At 26.4% G+C, this 21,472-nt stretch overlaps 2 protein-coding genes across 2 annotated transcripts; one reads left to right on the forward strand and one right to left on the reverse strand.

Annotated features, from left to right (window-relative positions):
• Nucleotides 1-7,874: 7,874 nt before the first annotated feature.
• Nucleotides 7,875-8,745, reverse strand: LOC101499079 (FCS-Like Zinc finger 7). Its single transcript, XM_004502384.4, has 2 exons — nt 8,299-8,745; nt 7,875-8,143 (listed from the first exon to the last, which is right to left on the reverse strand). Exons 1-2 carry the CDS (start codon nt 8,613-8,615, stop codon nt 8,017-8,019), a joined length of 444 nt encoding a protein of 147 aa, XP_004502441.1. The 5' UTR covers nt 8,616-8,745; the 3' UTR covers nt 7,875-8,016.
• Nucleotides 8,746-16,754: 8,009 nt separating this feature from the next.
• On the forward strand, nt 16,755-20,535 carry LOC101491887 (early nodulin-70-like). The gene is made up of 11 exons (XM_012716404.3): nt 16,755-17,069; nt 17,248-17,296; nt 17,399-17,606; nt 18,085-18,259; nt 18,349-18,420; nt 18,730-18,984; nt 19,093-19,219; nt 19,288-19,574; nt 19,658-19,934; nt 20,025-20,101; nt 20,210-20,535. Exons 1-11 carry the CDS (start codon nt 16,782-16,784, stop codon nt 20,345-20,347), a joined length of 1,953 nt encoding a protein of 650 aa, XP_012571858.1. The 5' UTR covers nt 16,755-16,781; the 3' UTR covers nt 20,348-20,535.
• Nucleotides 20,536-21,472: the final 937 nt, after the last annotated feature.

The following is a 21,472-nucleotide window of genomic DNA, read 5'->3' on the forward strand; positions in this document are numbered from 1 at the left end:
ATCTAAAAATATTGTTATTTATTAGTTAATTTAAGTTTTATAGATAACTTATTTTCAAATATATTCAACATATATATATATATATATATATTAATTATAGTAACTTTAACAATATAATTAATAAAAAAAACAGATATACAACCATAACACATATAATATAATATTATAATAAAAAAATAATATAATATTAACTATAATTATATTAATATAAAATAATAATTAAAAAAAATTTATCATCTAATATATATTTTATTTATTTTAAGTTATAATGAACAAAACTTAAAGTGTAAAAAGATATTTTAGTTAAAATTATAAAGATAGATTGATAGAAAAAATAATTAACTATACTTTTTTGAAAGTATTTTATAAAAAGAACTGTATAAATTATTGCATTTAATTAGATTGGACAAAAAATAAACTTTTTGAATATTATAGAGATGAAATTCAAAAAAATATTCTTCTCAAACTAAAATTGAAAACTTTTATATTTACAGAGACCAAAAATTGTTTTCCTTTATCAATTAACATTTTTGTAATGTCCATTTAACGTTAAGTATCAAAAATAATTTTTTTTGATATTACAGGGATGTAAACAAAACAAAAAATACGGAACTGAAATAAAAAAGAAGTTATATTTACAGAAATCAAAAACATATTTAAATCATTAATAATTTTTTATATCCTCAAAATAAAAATGACAATAATCACAGTTAGTGTTTTAACGGCTAAGTAATTAATAACTTTAAATTTAATCCTTGTAAAATCTAAGAAATTTGGTTTCAGTTCATACAAAATAAAAAAATTATTTTTATGAATTATTTTTATTATAAAAATTTTATACTTAGACAAATATTTATTACAAATAAATTAGTTAAAAATTAGTATTTTATTAAAACAACAATTATAATTATCACAATAATTGTAATTTTTTTACGCTTCAGTTTTCATCTCTTTCTTCTTTTTATTCTTCTTCTTTCTCATAAATAGATTCACAAAATAAATTGTTGAAACGTAAAATTATACATAGAACAAATATTTCTCCCTAATTAATTAGTTAAATTTATTATTTTTTGATGTCTTCTACATAAAAATGAGACTAATTTTAATTTACTAATTACAAATGTATTATAAAAATTATCTTCGAACAAATGTTTGTCAATAAAGAATTAGTTAAAATTAATATTTTTTTAATATCGTCAATATAAAAATGAAAAATAAGAAAAAATATAATATACTAACTATAATTTTTTCACATTGTTTGTTTGAAAATAAGTTGCTAAAGAAGCTGGTAGAGCATATAATTACATACATAATAAATATTTGACGTTAATCAATTAGTTAAAATTGAGTAAAAAAAATAAATTATTCAAAATTAATAATTTTTTATATTCTCTAAATAAAAATGGCAATAATTATAATACCCTTATTATAATTTATAATAAAATCATACCGGGAGTTAAACAAATTTTATTTATTTATTTAATATATAGAACTAAAATCAAATTTTTTATATTATATAAAGATTGAAATAATTAATTTATAAGGACTAAAACGAATTTTTGTAGGTTTTACAAAAACTAGCCACATATTTAAACTTAAATTTTTGTAGAGATTTAAACTAAAAGTTCATTTTAAAGGAATTAAAATTAAATTTATTATATTTTGTAAAGACTAAATATATATTATAGCTTATTTTCATAAAGTCATAAACAATTTCACAAATATTTATCTACGAATCTACCAAAATAGTTAATCACAAGGAAAAACCAATTATTGAATTAAATTGTTGCCATAAGCCTCTTTCTATTCATTAAAAAAATAAAAACTTAAACCTCTATCTCAAGCTGGTTGTCATTGGCTTAGAATTTGAATAGCCCAAACACCTCTATTTAAACTAGATAATAAAAAATTTAAAGTAGTGATATGTAGTACGAATAGTTTATATAAGAAAAAATAATTCATAAATATATAAAGATTTTGACCTAATTAACAATTGAATGTATATACGAGAGAATTAATAAGTACAAGGTTAAATATAACCGTATATAATTATTATTTTATACAAACGATTCTCGTAACAGCCAGTATTTTTCAAAAATTTAATAGGCGTAGAATTATTCTTGAAAATTCTTAATATTTTAAATTAAAACTATTTTTAATTAAATTATTATTTTAGTCTTTTATCTTTAAAAAAATAATTGTTTTAGTCTCTTAATAAATATTTGTTTTTATTTTAATCGTGTAATTATGGTTTTATTAATTGATTTGATTATATCTCAGTTTTAATAAATAAAAAACTTTAAGTTGAACTTATGTATCAGTCTGGCTTCATGGCTATGTTGTTGTTTGAGTCACTTTTATAAAAGTCAAAATTATAGTCTTCATATATTTTTTCTTCTCTTTTTTTTTTTTCATCTTCGTCATCATGTCTTCTTTTTATTTTAGCTCCAATAAAAAAAATAGAAACTTTAACATAAGAGAAAAAAATATAGCAACAATTCTATATTTCTTACATTCAAACCCAAATCCATAACCCCGTGAGATCAATGATACAATAAATCCAAATCCACAAAAAAATCATTTTAAAAAATTCATAAATTCATGAAAAACTTAGTAAAATTCAAATTTAGAAAAATTTAAATTTACAAAAAAAAAATACTTTAATAAGATCTGAAAAAATCTTTAATACAAATTCCAAAAAAAAATATATGTTCATGATTCTTTATTGAGATTTATGTTTCTATAAAACATTTTAGATTCAATAAAGAAGAAAAATATTGCATGGTTCCAAATAAGTGGTAAAAAGAGACCGCAAGAGAAACAAAATTAATTAAAAAAACAAAACCAAATCTAAAAAAAAGTAAGAAACCAAAAGACTAATCTAACCACTTTTTTTTACATATGTTAGGTTGTATTTTTTCAAATCGGGGAAGTAGCGAATATTGACAGTTCTTGTTTAGCTCAATTGAACAAACATAAATAAAATAAATTAAAAAAACAATTAAATGATATGAGTAAATCATTTCTCTTTTAATTGTTATTATTTATATACGTGTGTCCAAACACTTTCATTTATAATTGTGTCAAGACGACTTGCTCGAATTGTATACCTTGCAATGTTTTAGTTGTAACATGACATCTAATAAGCTGGTACATTGTTAATAAGCTGGTATTTATTTGAATCATCTGCGTATTCTTGTGTATTTTTATTTCTTTAACCCTTGATTAGAACTACTCTCGGTAGCTCCATTGGAATTGTTACAATTTTTTTGGGATTAAATTAAATGACTCTTATACATAAATATTTATAATTTTTATATATCTATTCAACATATTAATGTTATTTTCTATGTTTTTTTTTTTATTATATTATCAATATATCACATTATTATTATTATTATTATTATTATTATTTACATCTCTTAAAAAGTAGAATAAATGTGTAATGAATGAATGGACACCAATCTTTTTCCTAAATTAAATACTTATCTAGTTATCAGCATGGCGTTGCCAACAACATCACAATCAGCTATACAAAAATAACTGGATTATTATTAGTCAAATTAGGCCACGTAGTACGTACGGACGACAATAATTACTTATGAGACCCCACAATAATCACTAGTCAATGCCCTCAAAAGACCAAAACATATAATTGGACCATATAATCACCATAATGCATTGGTGGCCTTTGCAGTACAAGTCCATAATTTGAACATGGCCCATTTATTCGAATGGACATCATTTCCTCTGTCAAGCTTCAATGATGAGAAATTAAATTTGGTACTCATCACTTTAATCTCTACACCTACAATTTTTTATAAAAGAAAAAACATTTTTTATTTTATTAAAGAAATTTGGATCCGTTTTTAAAATTTTTGATAGACAAAGAAATTGAAAGAAAACTTTGGCTTGCCAAATATTTCGTTTTCAAACTTTCTAATAGATAAAAATAGTTGAGAAAAATTTGTCTAAAAAATTTTTCGGTAGGCAAAAATAAAAAGTTCAAGAAAAATTGTTGCCTTTGAAATTTTATATGCAAAAAAATGGATTTCAAAATTTTTTATGAATAAAAAAAAAATTGAGAAAAAAATTTGGCTATCAAATTTTCTGTTTTTGAAATTTATAATAGACAATAAAATTTATTTCGAAATATATGATAGGCAATAATAAGATAGAAAAATAATTCAAAAACTAGAAGATTCAATTAATTTTCCGGTGGTTATTCTACGAAAGGAAAAATTTGAAAAATAAAAATTTCAGTAGTGATTTTCAACAGGAAGACTTATTTTTTTAATTTTTCAATAGTTATTTTATTAATTGAAAAATTTGAAAATAAAATTTCTGAATAGAAAATAATTACTGTAAAATTTGAAAATGAATTTATTGGTTATAAATTTAATTATCTGAAAATCCGAATAATGAATTTTTTATTCAAAAATTTAAAAAGAAAAATGTTAATTTTTATGATTTTTGGAAGAGGATGTGAATTGTCTGAATTTTTTTTACTATTAGTATTGACCAGGAGAATATTGTGAAAATATTATAGATAAAATTACAAATGTGAAATATAAATCTGAGAGTACAAAATTTAATTTTCTCAATCATATTCACTTTTAGACACTTTTATTAATTTTATTTTTTAAGATTTGTGTGAACTCTCATCTAGATACTTCACTGCAACTCATTAATCTATAAAAAAACGCGTGCAATTTAAATCTCTTAAAAAAAAATCATAGACACATTAATCATGAACCAGAATACATTAAGTGGCACATTGTAAAAAAAAATTGAAGGGACAAATTAGTCCGTCCGAAAATAAGAAAAGTTAATTTTAATTCTTCTATCTAAAAAATTAATAGTAAAATTCAAGTGCTTCATATAAACATCATTAATAAAAACAACGATTCTTTTAAAAACGGAATCAACATAAAAGATTAGTATAAAATAAAAACCCAAAGGGAAAGTATTTGGAATATGTGAAAATTTGCAACATATAAATGTACTTTTAAAACACATATATACTATGAGGCAACATGAATGCGCATAGTATTAACTCTCGAATAAGGCTTACTCTAACTCATGTCATATTTGGAAGGCGATGAAGAAGTCTTCATCATATTAACACCAACCTAGAACAACAGGCCCAATCAACAAGGCAACTTGATCCAAAACACATCATCTAGATCTGATGGTTCTAGCTTTGAAAAGGCCTTATCAAGTCCAAAAGTTCGAGCTACGGTGGTGTGGTGTATCGACCATAAGCCCTTGATTCTTCTTTACACTCACATCCCTAATACATGTTTCTATTTTCTCAAGTGTTATTCGATGATCCTCTCAAACCCATCCACCGATTCATTGTGACATTTAGTTCTTTGTGTTATGGATTTTGAGACCGACCTCACTATGGTTATCTTTGAAATTTCACTGATTTAATGGTTCTGAAAACGTGAGACTAATCGAATAATGTAGTGACTAAGAATATGTTATGTCTCCACTATATTTCGACTCCTCTTCATTATATGATATCTTATTTAGAACGTGATAATAATTTCCTTCTTCGGTCTTTGCAACATAAAATATATATATCCCACGTGTCTAGGATGAATTCCTTAATCAAGTCTCTTTCAACAATAAATTTTTTAAAATAGGTTTATAAGACTTGTTTGGTAAGATTGATTTTACTATGAGCTTATAGTTGTTTATAATAATTTTTTATTAGTCATTTCAAGTACTTTTTGAGTTTATAACTTTTTCTCTCTACCATTTTACCTTTATTATTGAAATTAAAAATCTTTTTTTTTACTTTTTATAATTTATTTATTATAATTTAAAATAAACTAACTAGTTAAATAACTAAAAACTATATGAGATTAATAAATAATTCACTTATTATAATTTTAAATTCTTTATAAGAATTTAAAATGATTAATACTATAAATTAAATAATCTAAAAATTTATTTATTATAATTTTAAATAATTAAATTAGCTCAATAAATAAATACAAATATCTGAACAATAAATTTTAAATTAATAATTTTAAATATTAATTGATATCAAATATATTTTTAATTAAGAATGTCATTTTATGATATTTTATATTTTTAAATTAATTGAATTGTTAATTTAATCAAACACTTTAATCAATTTAATATTTATAAGCCATCAGTTAATTTTTACAAAAGTGATTCTTAGCATTGTGACTAACACTAATATTATGTTTGGAACAAGAGAAAGAAATGAAAAATTTAAAAAGGAATGAAAATACACAAATCTGATTTTTTTTCAATTGTTTGATACTCAACTATAATAAAAAAGAAAGAAAGAAAAATGAATTTGAGACCCACAAAATTAAATATTCTCAGATTGAGAAGAAAATGTGAAAGTAGGAGAAAAAATTGTAAAAAAGAAAATGATTTCTTTATTTTAATATTGTCTTTTCATTTTACCTTTTGAAAAAAAAAAGTATGTGTTATTTTATGATCTATTTTTCTTTCTTTTCTTTCACTTTGTACACAACCAAATAAGAGAACAAAATATATCTATATTTTTTTCGTTCTACTTCTCTTATACCAAACAAACTACAAAATCATCACACTTTCTACTCTTTGTTTCTTTTATTTTTTTTCTCTCTCATTTTCTTTTATAAAGCTAAAGCATAAATTATGTGATATACTTTTTCTTAGTGGTAAGTGACCATATTTTAAGGCTCTAAATAAAACATCATGCGAAAGGAAAAGAGAGAGTGCTCCTTGGCGTCACCAAACCAAGTTCACGCATGGATCTTTAGAGGTTGATTCGTTGTTGTTGATGTGCCATCAATCCCCATCATTCATTCATCTCATTTTGTTTTTATTAAACTTTTCAATTATTTTCTGGGTAAAAAACAAAATGGGAAAAAATGTCATGCTTTCGAGCCTTTAAAATCTACCGCTCATTGAGAGGACATACATACATAAATACTAAAAAGGAATTAAGATTTGTTCCTTTTATTAAAACATTTATTATTATTTTTTAAATTATATTAATTGTACATATTAATAAAAAGAAATTTTTTAAATGAATTATTATCTATATTTTATATACAATAAAAATGTTAACAAAATTGTTTCATATTATTTTTTTAAAAATAAATTTTTATCAACTATGATTCTTAACAATAATTAAACACAAACACAATATTTTTATAAAATAAATGAGACTTAAATCTGAAGACTCCTGTTTTCGGTTGATGGCTAATTTACATCGCTTTTGCGATTTTGAAGTGGGTCCCGCATCTTTTTAAGTTTTGTTGCATTTGATTTTGTCGACAGCCTCTCATAGTCGCTTAGCGCTTTGCGAAAGTAACACATATTGGACTTGCTAGTATTAAGGCTCTGCGTCATAAAACTTATAATAAATTGAATATGCTAATGAGCCAAGACTTTTTAGAGTAAACACCAAAGCAAATGCATCTATTAAAAAATATTTGGTATACACGGTAAATGATATATATATATCTTAAAAGAGAAAGAAATAAAATCGTGAGTTTAATTTTTTTGTCGATATAAAAATATATTTAATTGATAATTTATAATATTTGTTAATGTGCTTTAAACCTTGAGGCATCAGGGTGATAAATTATTATTGATCTACTAATATCCATCTAATTATAGTGAAATAATATTGATGAAGGAAATGGCTTGCATTCTGAAAACATAGATATAGATATATGAGACATTTTAGACATGAAATCAGAAAAATTCAAATAGGTAGTAATACAGCAGTCACTTACAAAGTTTGTAGCGGAATTATGTTGATAAGAATCACTAGCAAACGTGAAAAAGCCATAATGTAATAATGATTGGGACAAGGAGAGAAATGGGGTTGCCTTGCTTTGTCGTACACATACATTACATGAGGCATGGTAAGCGTGACATTAATTTTCATTCTTAATTAATAATACCATAATAATATTCTATTAAAAATAATAATTCATTATTATAAGTATGCACAAGTGTGTAGCAACCCTCGCTTCAAGTACAAGCAGCTGTTTCGCTTTTAGTGGAAGCTTTGACGGTGGCCGTGTACGGTGGCGATACGCGGCGGTCTTGTTTCATTTGCTGCTCTCTGCACTCCAAACTGCAAAATGCCGTATCCCCCCTGAAATCAATTCAATTTTATTTCAATCTCTCAGCTCAAACCAAATTAATTTCCTCTAAACAAAAATGAATTAGGACGATTAACTATTTAAAATATTGAGAAAAAAAAAATGTATTAATTAAGAGCTAATAAAAAAACAAAAAATATATAGATACCTATACATATAGATGTCTCGAGCGGGTGGCAAACGACAGTTACATAGGGCACAAGTTAGGAGAAAGTGAGGTGTATTGTGTATGGCATGGGCAGTGTGTAGAGGATTATGATTGTTAGTGTTAGTGGTTGAAGGGAAAATGAGTGAAACAGTTTTTGTGTGATCAGGTACCGTCAATCCACCGTGTGTTCCCTGATGGTGAGAGTGAGAAATGAGTAATTCCTCGTGATGGGGTTCTAAGTCCATGGACATATCGCCACTGATGCTTGTTGTTCTTCTCATAACTGATGGGCGAGGACGCTTTCCAACAAGCAACATCTTCTTCTTTTTCAACGCCAAGAGGAGGGATGTGTGTGTGGGAATTGGGTCTCCAAGATAAACGAAACGTGTCAACTCTCACATCCAATCTCAGCCGTTGCTTGCGCCCATCTTCCTCATCTTGCCAACGTCACGCATTTATTCATTTTTCAAAATGCTAACAAATTCCTTCTCTTCTTAATATTAATAATTTTTTATAAGTTAAATTCTCGAGACTACTCTCCTTCTTTTTTATAGAATAAACACTTCAATATTTCATATTTGGCTAAATTACATATGTGGTCTCTTAACTTAATTTTAGGTAACGTTTTAGTCATTTATCTTTTTTTTTTTTTTTTCGACTTAGTCCTTTATTTTAATTTTAAATGACAATTTGATATTTTATGTTTTAAAATTTCAACAACGTTATCCTTTTTTAAATAAAAATTAAAAAAAAAAATTCAATCAAAACTCATAAAATTAATTATATTCTTCAATATAATACAAATTTCATCAAATCTGTAATGTAAATCTTCAAATAAACTCATATTTTCATACTTTATTTGATATTATTAGAAATAAAGGACTAAATCAGAAAGAAAAAAAAAGATAAGGGACTAAAACATTACCTGAAATTAAGTTAAGGGACCACGAATGTAATTTAGCCTCCATATTTTATACCCTATATCAAATGTCTAATACTACATTGCTTTTTAAAAGTTCGTTCATTTTTTAATAAATTTAATCCAAGCTACTCAACTGACCGTTAAATAACAATTAACTTACCTTTTTAATAATACTCAGCAATCACAAATGGTTGGATTTATCATGTAGGTATAACTCAAATGGTAGCTCTATAAATATTTAATATATTGGGGTAAAAATACGGAACAAGATATTCATATTTTTCTATATTTTAGGTGAATTTTCGCTATATTTTTTAAGAAAAAATTGTGTATATTTCGTTATATTTTTTTATGATTTTGAGAGACAAAATTCTCATTCCGGTTTAAAATAGACAAAACTCCCTTGGGGTGTTTTTTTGGTAATGATATTCACACACCTAATTTAATCTACACATACGATATTAGATAAATCACGTTTATATATATAGTTAATTTATCTTAATAGATAATTAATTTAAATTGTATTTAAAATTTATGATTAATTTTAAAGTATAACTATCTATAATTTTAAATGTGATCTAAATTAATGATTTGTTCAATTCAATTAACCATAATTTTGTATGTGGTCAATCAAATGTTGTATGTATAAAAAAATTGGATGTTCATCAAATTATTCTTTTAACATTTTTAAATTTTGAAAAAAAAAAACGTACAAGAATGAAAATACATTAAATAACATGACAACACATTAATGAGAGGGCATATAGACATTTTTTTTAAATTGAATGTATACATATAATTTAAACTCATTTATTATGACTATAAATTGAATAATTTTTTTAGTAACAAAATATATATTATAATTATAAGTGTTGTTGCTACTGATGAAAGACATCATATCATACTCTTTGTAATCATAAATATAAATAAAAGTGAATCAAATAAAATTTCTTCTAGTTCCTGATCCACCAAATAGAAATTGTTGATCCTGCTCCAATTGAAAACAAAGAAAAAAAAAGACTAATAATTTAGAATATAAGTATTTACTTATATGTCATCTAAATTAGAAAAATATATTAACACATGAAGAAGAGATGAATAAATTATAAACACATATTGGAATATATTATGGCCAAAGACAAGAGCTAAACACACAAGTAAAATTCAAAATAAAAGCAAAACAAGGAACTGGGAAGCATAGTCAAAGTGAAAAAACAATTGTTTTATCTTATAGATAACAAAATTTAAGATCAAATTTTTAATATGATACTTTGAGAGATCTATATATTTTTTTAATGAAAAATAATGACCTTTAAAGTAATGTCATGAGATGTAATATCTTTTTCATAAATAGGTGAATCATTATATGATTTTGATTGAGTACGATCAACACAAATATCAATTAAATTAATGATTATGCTAAAAATTGAAAGTCTCCTCTTTTAGAGGCTTTTTTGTTTTTGGCTATAGTTACGTGATACATAATAGTTTTTATAGTATATTTTTATTGGAATTCTGACCTTATAAAAACTAAAATAAAAATATATATTTTAATAAGGTCTAAAACAATACTCTTTGGGCCTCTCCTTTGAGTCGACCCTGATGTTCCTATATATGAAATTGTGATATTGGAATTCCAATCAAATTGACCTTTTTATTCCAATCTTCATGCACTATTTAAAATGGTACAACTATCAAATTGACCTTTTGATTCCAATCTTCATTCACTATTAAAAAATGTACATATGTATCAATCTAATCCTCTTCTTTACCTTTTTCAAAATATTATTCAATTTGATTATTTGTCACTCTATTTGTTAACAAAGTTAACTTATGATAATATGTCATCATGTTAAATGCTATAATATAAAAAAAATTGTGATACTTGTTAGATATACTTAGATATATGTTAGAATTGGTTTAAAATAATAAAAAATTAGATATAATTAGATGAAAGCTGGTTATGTTAGTTATATTAGAAGCACTATATAAATGTATACTCTATCTTAATTGTATTATATTCTTTGTATCATTAACTTCAAATTTAATATTTTTTTAATTATTTCTTTCAATTTTAAATTTAACTATACTTTTCAACATGATATCAAGCCATGAAATCCATCTGGAATCGGAAGTGATCATTATGATTATTTCATTTTCTACTTTACATCTCCTTTATTATTAATTTTTTCAAGATCTTATCTTTAACTAAAGCTAATAAGTACTCAACTCCTACCAAGAGCATCTCCAATGGTAACCAAAATGAGTTCGTCTGTTAGGTGTAATTACGTAACCTTCAGTTTTTAGTGAGTTTACTGTTGGAGATGTGTCAAACTGTCATAACCGTTCTCGAAGGAACGGTACTTTGATACGGTTATTTTTTTTATTATTAATTTATGAATAATAATAAATAAATGATTTATTAGTGGTGGACCTTATCTAAAGAACATGTGAGTTCACAGTTGGAGTAAAAAATAAATGAGTTATTTCAAGATGATGTAGCACCGTGGACCCCATTTAATGAACCCATATTGAGTTCATGGCCGTTGGAGATGCTCTAACGCTATGTATACAGTGTACGACACTATATAGGAGTAGGACTATCAATTTACATATTCAATTTGACTAAAATGCCATTCTTTGTTTTTAGAAATATACCTCCTAATTTTTTGTAGTTGATTCAAATGATATTTTGAATTTAAAATTTAATGTTGCTGTTATTGCTGTAATTCTTTTCCAATTCAAAATAATATCTATTCAATCAAATTTACAAAACACATCAATTCACACAATACAATTTCCCCCAAAAATCGGAATGGATGAAAGTACTATCGTTCTAATTTAATTCCTCGCCAGCAGCCTATGTCATAATGAATGAAATGAAGTCGTGGGGTCCTCGTTCGTGCTTCTGAAGGATATTTTATTTTGGGTCAACAGCTTCCGAAGGAATTTACAACGATTAGTATTGGAAGCCTTTTGGGCCTCTCGAGGGATTGATGTTTTTATTTTTGGCCCCTTGGTGTATTTCTACTGTCGGCGATGTTGTTGTTTACTTTTAATTGATTATTGCGTATTACTACTACCTTCCATTTCATATCTTTTATTTATTTTTAATAATATATTTCTTATTTGTTTAAGCTGTTGATTTATACATGTTTTGAACTTTTTTTAATTTTGTTGGCATAACGTGATGTTGTTTTGATTTTTTTTTTTTTAATCTTTATACAATGTTTATTTGACTCATATTAGATTTAATCAATGATTTTAATATAATTAATGTTACAAATTTAAAAATATAAATATTTCAAACACATCAATTTTATTATATTTATAGACTATATTTTATTTATAAAAATTTACTGTTTTATGATATTAACATTAGTAGTATAAGTTTGTTGGTAAATTTATTTTTTTTGATTTTAACCAATTTAAATTTGTAATTTTTCAATATACTTTATCTATTTGAATAAATAATTTTATATTTCTAGCCAAAAAAGTTATTCAATTTTTTTAAGAAAACATTAATAATATTTAAAATTTCAAAATCTAATTAATATTCATTTTCAACTTAACCTTTAGCCGAAAAGAGAATTCGAAAAACTACAATGTAAATAGTGATGTAATAAAAAACAGTAGGGATATTTGAATCTAAATACATACTAATTCTTTGCATATATTATAAAATAAGTTATTAATATCTTCTATCATCTTATGTTAATTGGCTGAGTAATATTTTTCACACTTAGTAAAAAAATAAAAAATGAGAGAAGATTCATTTTAATTTATGAGAAAAACGCAAAGATTCAACTTTTTTGGGTTATATTTCTGTTTTGTGCTTATTTAAGCTACACTATGTCTCAAGATTTTCTAGTACAACAATTGTATCTAAAATCTATGATCATAAATAATGTGATATTATCAATTTTTGGATGAAAATTTTGTTTGGAGAACCAAAACTGAAGAAAAATAAAATGTAAACTATTTTTGTAATTCAACTAAAATAAGAAAACCAAATATGTAATTAAACCTTTTATTTTTAATAAAAAGAAACTAACCGACGTAGAAACACAGACATAATGTGTAGTACACTTAGCTTTGGGAGTCAAATTTCTTTTACTTAGGTGACATACTTATTAGGATTGTTTCTTTTACTAAGTAACTAATAGTTCCTACTTATTATTAGGAATTGATAGTGGAATTCACTTAGTCTTTCCATGATTTATGTTACAAGAGTGATTTGTTTTATTTTTACTTTCACAATTCACTCATTTTGAACATGATAAGTATTAATTTTTTTGCTAAAATATTTTGATTTTGACTATATATGTGAACCAAACACTTGATAAAGTGATTGAGTTGAAATGACTTAATTTGCAAATAATTTTGTGAAAAACCATCGTGTAAGTGTTACATGTGTGGTGAATTTGGAAAGGGGAACATTCATATAGCTTGGTGCAATAAATTTGATCTAGTGTTGAATCAATGACAATTTCATATACAAAGAAAACTGTGAAACATTGTTGTTATTCTTATTATTAATTTTTGAAAAATAATTTGAAAACCAATTTTGTAAAAATATTATGAGGTTTCGTAATAGTGATAGATAAACAAAGTATGATTCTAGTTTATTTAATGATTTTTATAAACTGCATGGAATTGTACATGAAACAGTTGCACCATATTAATCTAAAATAAATGGTAAAGTTGAAAGAAAGAATAAAACTTATATTAACCTAACTTGTCTTATCTTCGAACTTGGAGCAGTCTGACTTATGTTAGAATTCTCGATCCCAAGCGAGTCAAATTATCCAGTAAAGCATATGAATATGTATTCATTGAGTATGCAGTAAATAACAAAACATATATGTTTTATGACCTAAACTCTAAAGTGATCATAAAGTCAAAAGATGTTGTCTTTTATGAAAATAGATTCTCTTTCAAATTGAGAAATGGTGGAGACACCATAACAAGTCACATTCTCGTGATTAGGAGCACTGAAAGCAACAAACAAGCTGAAACATAACTTCAAAAAGTAAAAGAGCAAGAGTTGCAAATAATATTATGGATCCGATTATATGGCCTATGCATTAGGGTACTAGAATCTAACAAGATCTAACATTTAGTAAACATGCCTCCTGGTTGCAAACTAATAGGTTGTAAATGGATTTTGAAAAGGAAACTAAAATTCGATGGAACTAGATTTACATCAATTAGGGTACTAATTTTACTTGCTACTATTCATAACTTGGTGTTATACCAAATGGATACAGAGCAACCTGAAGGTCTTGTGATTCATAGACAAGAAAACAAGGTATGTAAGTTAGATAAATCTTTGCATGGTTTTAAACAAGCTCCTAAGCAATGACATGAAAATTTTGATAACTTGATTATATCAAATGAGATTAAAGTGAATAAAAGTGACAAATGTATTTATTATAAATCTGAAAATGACATTTGCACTATCATATGTCTCTACGTAGGCAACTTACTCATATTTAGTTCAAACATTCATGTTGTAAATACTGTTAAATCATTGTTGTGTAATAACTTTGATATGAAAGATCCCGAAGAAGCGAATGTAATCCTTCAAATCAAGATTACTAGATCCAAAAATAGTTTTTTTTTATCAGTGTCACTATGTTAAAAATATCTTAAAGAAATACAATTACTTTGAATGTATACCTATTATCACACCATATGAGCTGAGTGTAAAACTTTTTGAAAACACTGGTGAAAGTGTTAGACAAACTGAATATGCGAGCATCAATGACAGCTTAAGGTATGCCTCTGATTTTACTAGACCTGACATTGTTTACGTCGTGGGACTATTGTGCAGGTTTAATAATAAACCTAGTATGAAGCATTTACACGCTATTGAGAGAGTCATGAGATACCTTAAAAGGACTATGAATCTCAGATTACTTTATCAAAGATTTCCTGCTGTCCTACGACGTAGGGCTATTGTGTAGGTTTACTAGTAGTCCTAGTATGGAGCATTGACACGCTATTGAGAGAGCCATGAGATACCTTAAAAAGACCACGAGTTTCAGATTACATTATCAAAGATTTTCTGCTGTCCTTGAAGGATATAATGATGTTGATTGAAACACTTTATCAGATGACTCCAAAATAACCGGTGACTATATATTTAACATAAATGGAGATACGTTGATGAAAACTTAGCAAATCCTTTGACGAAATGATTAACTAGAGAGAAAATCCTAAATACATCGAAAATTGAGAATTGTTATTACAACGGTAAAAGATGACAAATACGTTGTAAGCACAACACAGTTTGAGAGTTACTCTCAAAAGGAATTGTTAGAGTGGATCTTATTCGCATTGATGAAAACTTAGCAAATCCTTTGATGAAATGATTAACTAGAGAAAAAAAAATCTCAAATACATCCAAAAGGATGAGACTATTGCCTATAGATCAATGAGTCACTCATGATGGTAACCCGACCTAAAAGACTGGAAATCTCAAGAATTAAGTTCAATGGACAATAACAAGTCATGAAGTGATATGAGATAAACATGTTATTATAAATCAAAGAAGCATGATTCTTGAAGTAATGATATGATGATGTAATAGAAACTCTTTCATTAGGTCTATACTCTATGTGGAATAGAGTACATAGCTACAAAGTACTCTTGATAGACTCACCTATGTGAATGTAGAAGTGAGGCCGCTTGCTATGGAATGTTGAAGCAGAATGTCTAGAGCGTTCATTATACTAGGATAGACGTGTATGACCATTAATACACGAGCTGTTGAGAATACAACTATGAAAAAGTTATGTGTGAGTTTGATGTTAGAGATAGAGTTCAAAACTACAAATCACTCTTGCTGAATTTGAATCTTATTATGCAAATGTTTAAGTCGGAAAACACATTTGTTTATGCACAATCTTATAGAAGTGTTTGATGATATTTTAAAAACACTTTTTTTTTTTTATTTTTTATAATTCAAGTGACAGATTGTTAGAACATAGAGAGTATGTTAGTTTGTGAATTTAAAAATTGTTAAGTCCCACATTGGAAAGCTTTCATACATGGATTAACTTACAACTCTATAAATATTAAAGTCACATATTGGATAATTTACATATGTGAGATAACTTTCATCATTATATAAAAAGTTTCAAGTTCTTGTGAAAATGACTTAGTCCACGACTTACGTAATCCAGTATTCTTCGATGATTGGTAATTATTTTTAAATCATTTTTTGACACAATAAACTACACAATCTAACTCCCCAAACATCTTTATAACTCCGTGATTACTCTGAATTTGATTTATATAAGAGACAATGAAAAGGAAAGGTGATTGATTTGAATTCAATAATCTATATGACCTTAAGTGAAGAGTTTAAGTTCATAACTTTGTTTATGCTCCAACTTGTTGAATTTTAAACAAACTGGGACAGTTGAGCTTCGCTTTCCACATTCTTGATTGGTTAAATCCTTATATCATATTTATTTATTGAAGTATAATAATAATGTCCTAAGCAAATATCGTGGCATTGAGTGTAGTACCACACACATTAGAAGTGTTGATAATGGATCTTGAGAATGAGAAGAATGACATTGGCAGGGACAGCATTGCACTATGGGTGTTGAATCCTCCAGAGCCACCATGTATGCTGTATCGAATCTTGAAAAATCTAAAGGAAGCTCAACTGGGTGTTACATTATTTTCTCTTAAACATCAAAATTCGCCCAAAATAGTATTCACCTTCTTGCAAGCTCTGTTTCCAATCTTTGCTTCATTCAAAAACTACAATGTTCACAAATTCAAGTCTGATGTCTTGGGGGGTCTAATCCTAGCAATCTTTGCTATTCCACAGGTTCAGCTATTAATTAATCAACACATAGTTCTCACATGTCAATTAATTTCGTACAGAAAATAAAATATCTAAATAATTAATTTCTCACAAATTAGCGATTAGACACTTAAAACTTACAATTAGCGATGTTATTAACCTTGATTCAATGAATTAAAATGGATGTGTTTTGGCTTTGTAGGCTATGGCAAATGCGAGTTTGGCAAATATGAGTCCTGAGTATGGCCTATGTAAGTTGCATAAATAGTGACATATTTTTTTTCTAAATGCTATACACATTTGACTTAAGGTGAAAATTATATGATTGATTATTTATTTATTTATTTACTCAGATACTAGTATTGTTCCACCTCTTGTTTATGCTTTGATATCGAGTTCAAGGGAGATAGTGATTGGACCTGCAACTGTGGATTCACTCTTACTTTCATCAATGATTCAAACTTTGAAAGATCCCATTCATGATTCCATTGCTTACACTCAACTTGTTTTGACTGCAACTTTCTTTACTGGTGTCTTTCAAGTTGCTTTCGGATTCTTCAGGTCTGTTCTGTGCTATCTTTGTATTGCTAGAGTATAAAATTAGTTTTAGCATGTTACCTCATTCTCGAGTAAGATTAATTTTGCATTTCAATTGATTTTACATTGAAGCTCAAGTTTTTACCTTTTATTTAAATTTTTTTATTCAATTCTCCTTTACATTCAATGTTATGTTGCGTTCCCTTCAACTCTATTTTAACTTAACATCAATTTTATTGAATTAATAATTATTTCAAAATTAATTTTTGTCACTGCATAACTAAATACCTATTTAATATACGTTTAAACTTAGGATGAATTTGACGATTTTATTGAAGATCCAAAACATAATTTATGTTTATGTTGAAATTATGTAGCATAATGTGATTCTACTAAATTCAAATGTGAATCCAAACATTCACTTATTTGCAGTGATGAAATGCTAGTCCCTCAATTATCCAATTCCAATAGTTTATCATCATATTTCTTTTTTATATTACAGGTTTGGGTTTCTAGTAGATTATCTTTCTGATGCTACAATGGTGGGGTTCTTGCAAGCAGTTGCGATAGGCATTGTACTACAACAATTGAAAGGATTATTTGGGATTGTCAACTTTACTAGCAAGAGTGATTTATTCTCTGTGATTAAATCTCTTTGGACATCCTACAAAAACAAAGTAAGCAAAATGTACCATACTTAATTTGATATCAAAGCTTTTGAAATTTATTTAATTATTGATATTTTGTTTTCATTGACCTTTTTCAGTCAAAGTGGCATCCTTGCAATTTTATTATTGGATTCTCATTTTTGTCTTTCATCCTATTTACCAGACTCCTGGTTAGTAAATCTTTCATTTATTTATTTATGGCTCTACAGTTAGTAGAAGTGGGAAATTTACTTTGTGAAAATATTTCTTATTTTTATTTTTTAAAATTTTTCATAATTTTAGTTCTTAATAATTATTTGAAATAATAAAAATGTCAAATAATTATTTATCATCAAGGTAAAATCAACATATACATTAGAAAATGAAAATAGGAAAATATTTGAACAAATAAACCTCCCCAACTGATTGTTCATTTGTAGTTATGTTTTCTATGAGAATTGCATGTGCTAAAACTAAACTAATCTTGAATATTGAACCAGGGGAGAAGGAAAAAGAAACTTGTGTGGCTGTCACATATTGCTCCTATTCTTTCATTCATTATATCCTCTGCTATTGCATATAAAGTAAATGTTCATGAACTAAAAATTGAGGACTACAAAATTGAAGTCTTAGGACCAATCAAAGGAGGTAGCTTGAATCCAAACTCAATCAACCAATTACAACTTGATAGTAATGGTAAATATTTGGGTCCTTTGATCAAAATAGGGTTGACTGTTGCTATTATTTCAACCACGGTAGGGTTCCCTCTTATTCAAATTATTTATGTCAATTAATACTAATAATGATCTTTAATGATACTAGTAGTCTTTCTAATTATAATGTTTTTATTTGTATAACCATAGCAATGTGTAGCTGTTGGCAGATTATTTGCATCTCTAAGAGGTTACAAAATTGATCCAAACAGAGAAGTTCTATCCTTAGGCATAATGAACATAATTGGATCTTTCACTTCTTGCTACGTTGGATCAGGTGAATTTTTATTGTTATTTTCCAACAAATTTAAGTGATTTTATTAATAAAAAAAAAATACAATGCAGGTTCTATTGCACGTACTGCTGTAAATTATAATGCTGGCTCTCAAACAATGGTGTCAAGCATAGTGATGGCACTCACGGTGTTGCTGTCAATTAAATTTTTGACAGGACTTTTATATTTCACTCCCAAAGCAATGCTAGCAGCAATAATTCTTTCAGCTGTACCAGGACTCATTGACATTAAGAAAGTATATGACATTTGGAAAGTTGATAAATTAGATTTCCTTGCTTGCTCTGGTGCCTTTTTAGGAGTGTTGTTTTTATCTGTTCCAATGGGCCTTGCAATTGGGGTATATTCTTTTCTTTTTTCTCATAGAACCTTAACTTGTGTTACTGAAAAATTAATATAAATGGGACCAAAATTGGATTGCAGACTATGATATCATTTGCAAAAATACTTTTGATATCAATTCAACCTAGTATAGCGGTTTTTGGAAGGATTCCAGGAAGTGAGGCATTTGGTGATGTAGAACAATATCCAATGGCGATTAACATGCCTGGAGTTTTGGTTGTCTCTGTAAAATCTGCTTGGCTTTGTTTTACAAATGCAAGTCCTATTAGGGAAAGGATCGAGAGATGGGTGATTGATGGAGAAGATGAAAATAGTAAAGGAGAAAGAAGTATCAAAGTTGTCATTATTGATACATCAAGTGAGTCTTGGGGGCATATTCAAAGGTGCACTAATTAACATAACTTATATTATTACCCAAATTTGACATTGTATCTATAATATATGATAGGTCTTGTGAGTATTGACACAGCGGGAATAGCTTCTCTGGTGGAGCTGAATCAAAATCTTACTTTACGTGGAGTCACGGTGAATTTTTCTTAATTTTATTCCCTCTACCTTGCAATTGATAAATAGAAAATGTTTTATACATACATGTATATTATTAATTAATGCAATCTCTTTTTTTTCTTTCAGTTATCCATCGCTAACCCAAGATGGCAAGTAATTCATAAACTGAGATTGGCTAACTTTGTGAGCGAAATTGGAGGAAGGGTTTTCCTGTCTGTGGGAGAAGCTATAGATGCAATACTTGCTGCTAAAATGGAAGCTTGACCACAAGTATAGACAGGCCCAGGCCCATGGACAGCCCACAAGGCCTTTCCCAAGGGGCGTGTTTATTTGTTTTTAAAGTTGGATTTTGGAAAGAGAAACAACAAAAATATATTAAAAAAGGCTGCCAAAAAATTAAAGGAAAAGGGCACCACAAATGAAAAACAATGTGAACCGAAAACCAAAATGAATACATAATTTTTTTATTTTACCATTTTATTCAATGTTCTTGCATAAATATTTTTTTGTTTAAAATTAATAACATTTCAGTGAAGATTAAATTGATTAACTTTAATATCAATTTATAAAACATTAAATAAAATCGACAACAATAACAATTTTTTAATAAATTATTTTGGATCTTTTTTACGGGAAATAATTTTCGATATTAAAAAAAGTCTAAAAAATAAATTTAAATGGAAATAGGATAGTTTTACTGAAATATAACAACAAACTTGAAAAATGTCTCATTTTAAAAATTGCATTAGAACACAATATATGTTGACGTGACTTTGATATAGACCTTAATCAAAACTTATTCATATGATCGTTTTTTCTAATAAAGTTAAATGAAAAGTAAAATAAAATTAATTTGTGTATGTTTTGAGACTTAAAAGAACAATATACAAAATAATATTATTTTTATAAAACAAATAATTAAACTCAATTTTATAAATCAATTTTAATCCCCACAATACTTTTTCACATGCTAAATGCATGTTTGATATTAGCTTGAGTATACAAATTGTAGTTTTGGAAATTTACGGCGACTTATTGTAATTCTAACAAATTTACCTGATACCAAACATATAGTTATAATAGAGATAAATTTTAAAGTGGATCATTTTGATAAGTGGTTATTGTGAACTGTAATTTTAAAATTATTCAAAACTCTATGACTTTTAACGATATTGATGTTGGTTGATTTTCGTTTGATAAAAATAATAGAAAATGAATATAAATCGCTCAAAATTAAACTTTATGATCTGATACTACTTAAATTACTGTCTCATTTTTAAATAAATAAAAAATCATAAATTTTTACATTTAAATAATATCGGTTATTATTAAAATATTAAATAATATTATTTAGATATTAATCACTAATGAACCATCAATTGTGTTTGT

The sequence above is a fragment of the Cicer arietinum genome, chromosome 5, assembly GCF_000331145.2.
Source record: "Cicer arietinum cultivar CDC Frontier isolate Library 1 chromosome 5, Cicar.CDCFrontier_v2.0, whole genome shotgun sequence".
In the NCBI taxonomy this organism is placed as follows: Eukaryota; Viridiplantae; Streptophyta; class Magnoliopsida; order Fabales; family Fabaceae; genus Cicer; species Cicer arietinum.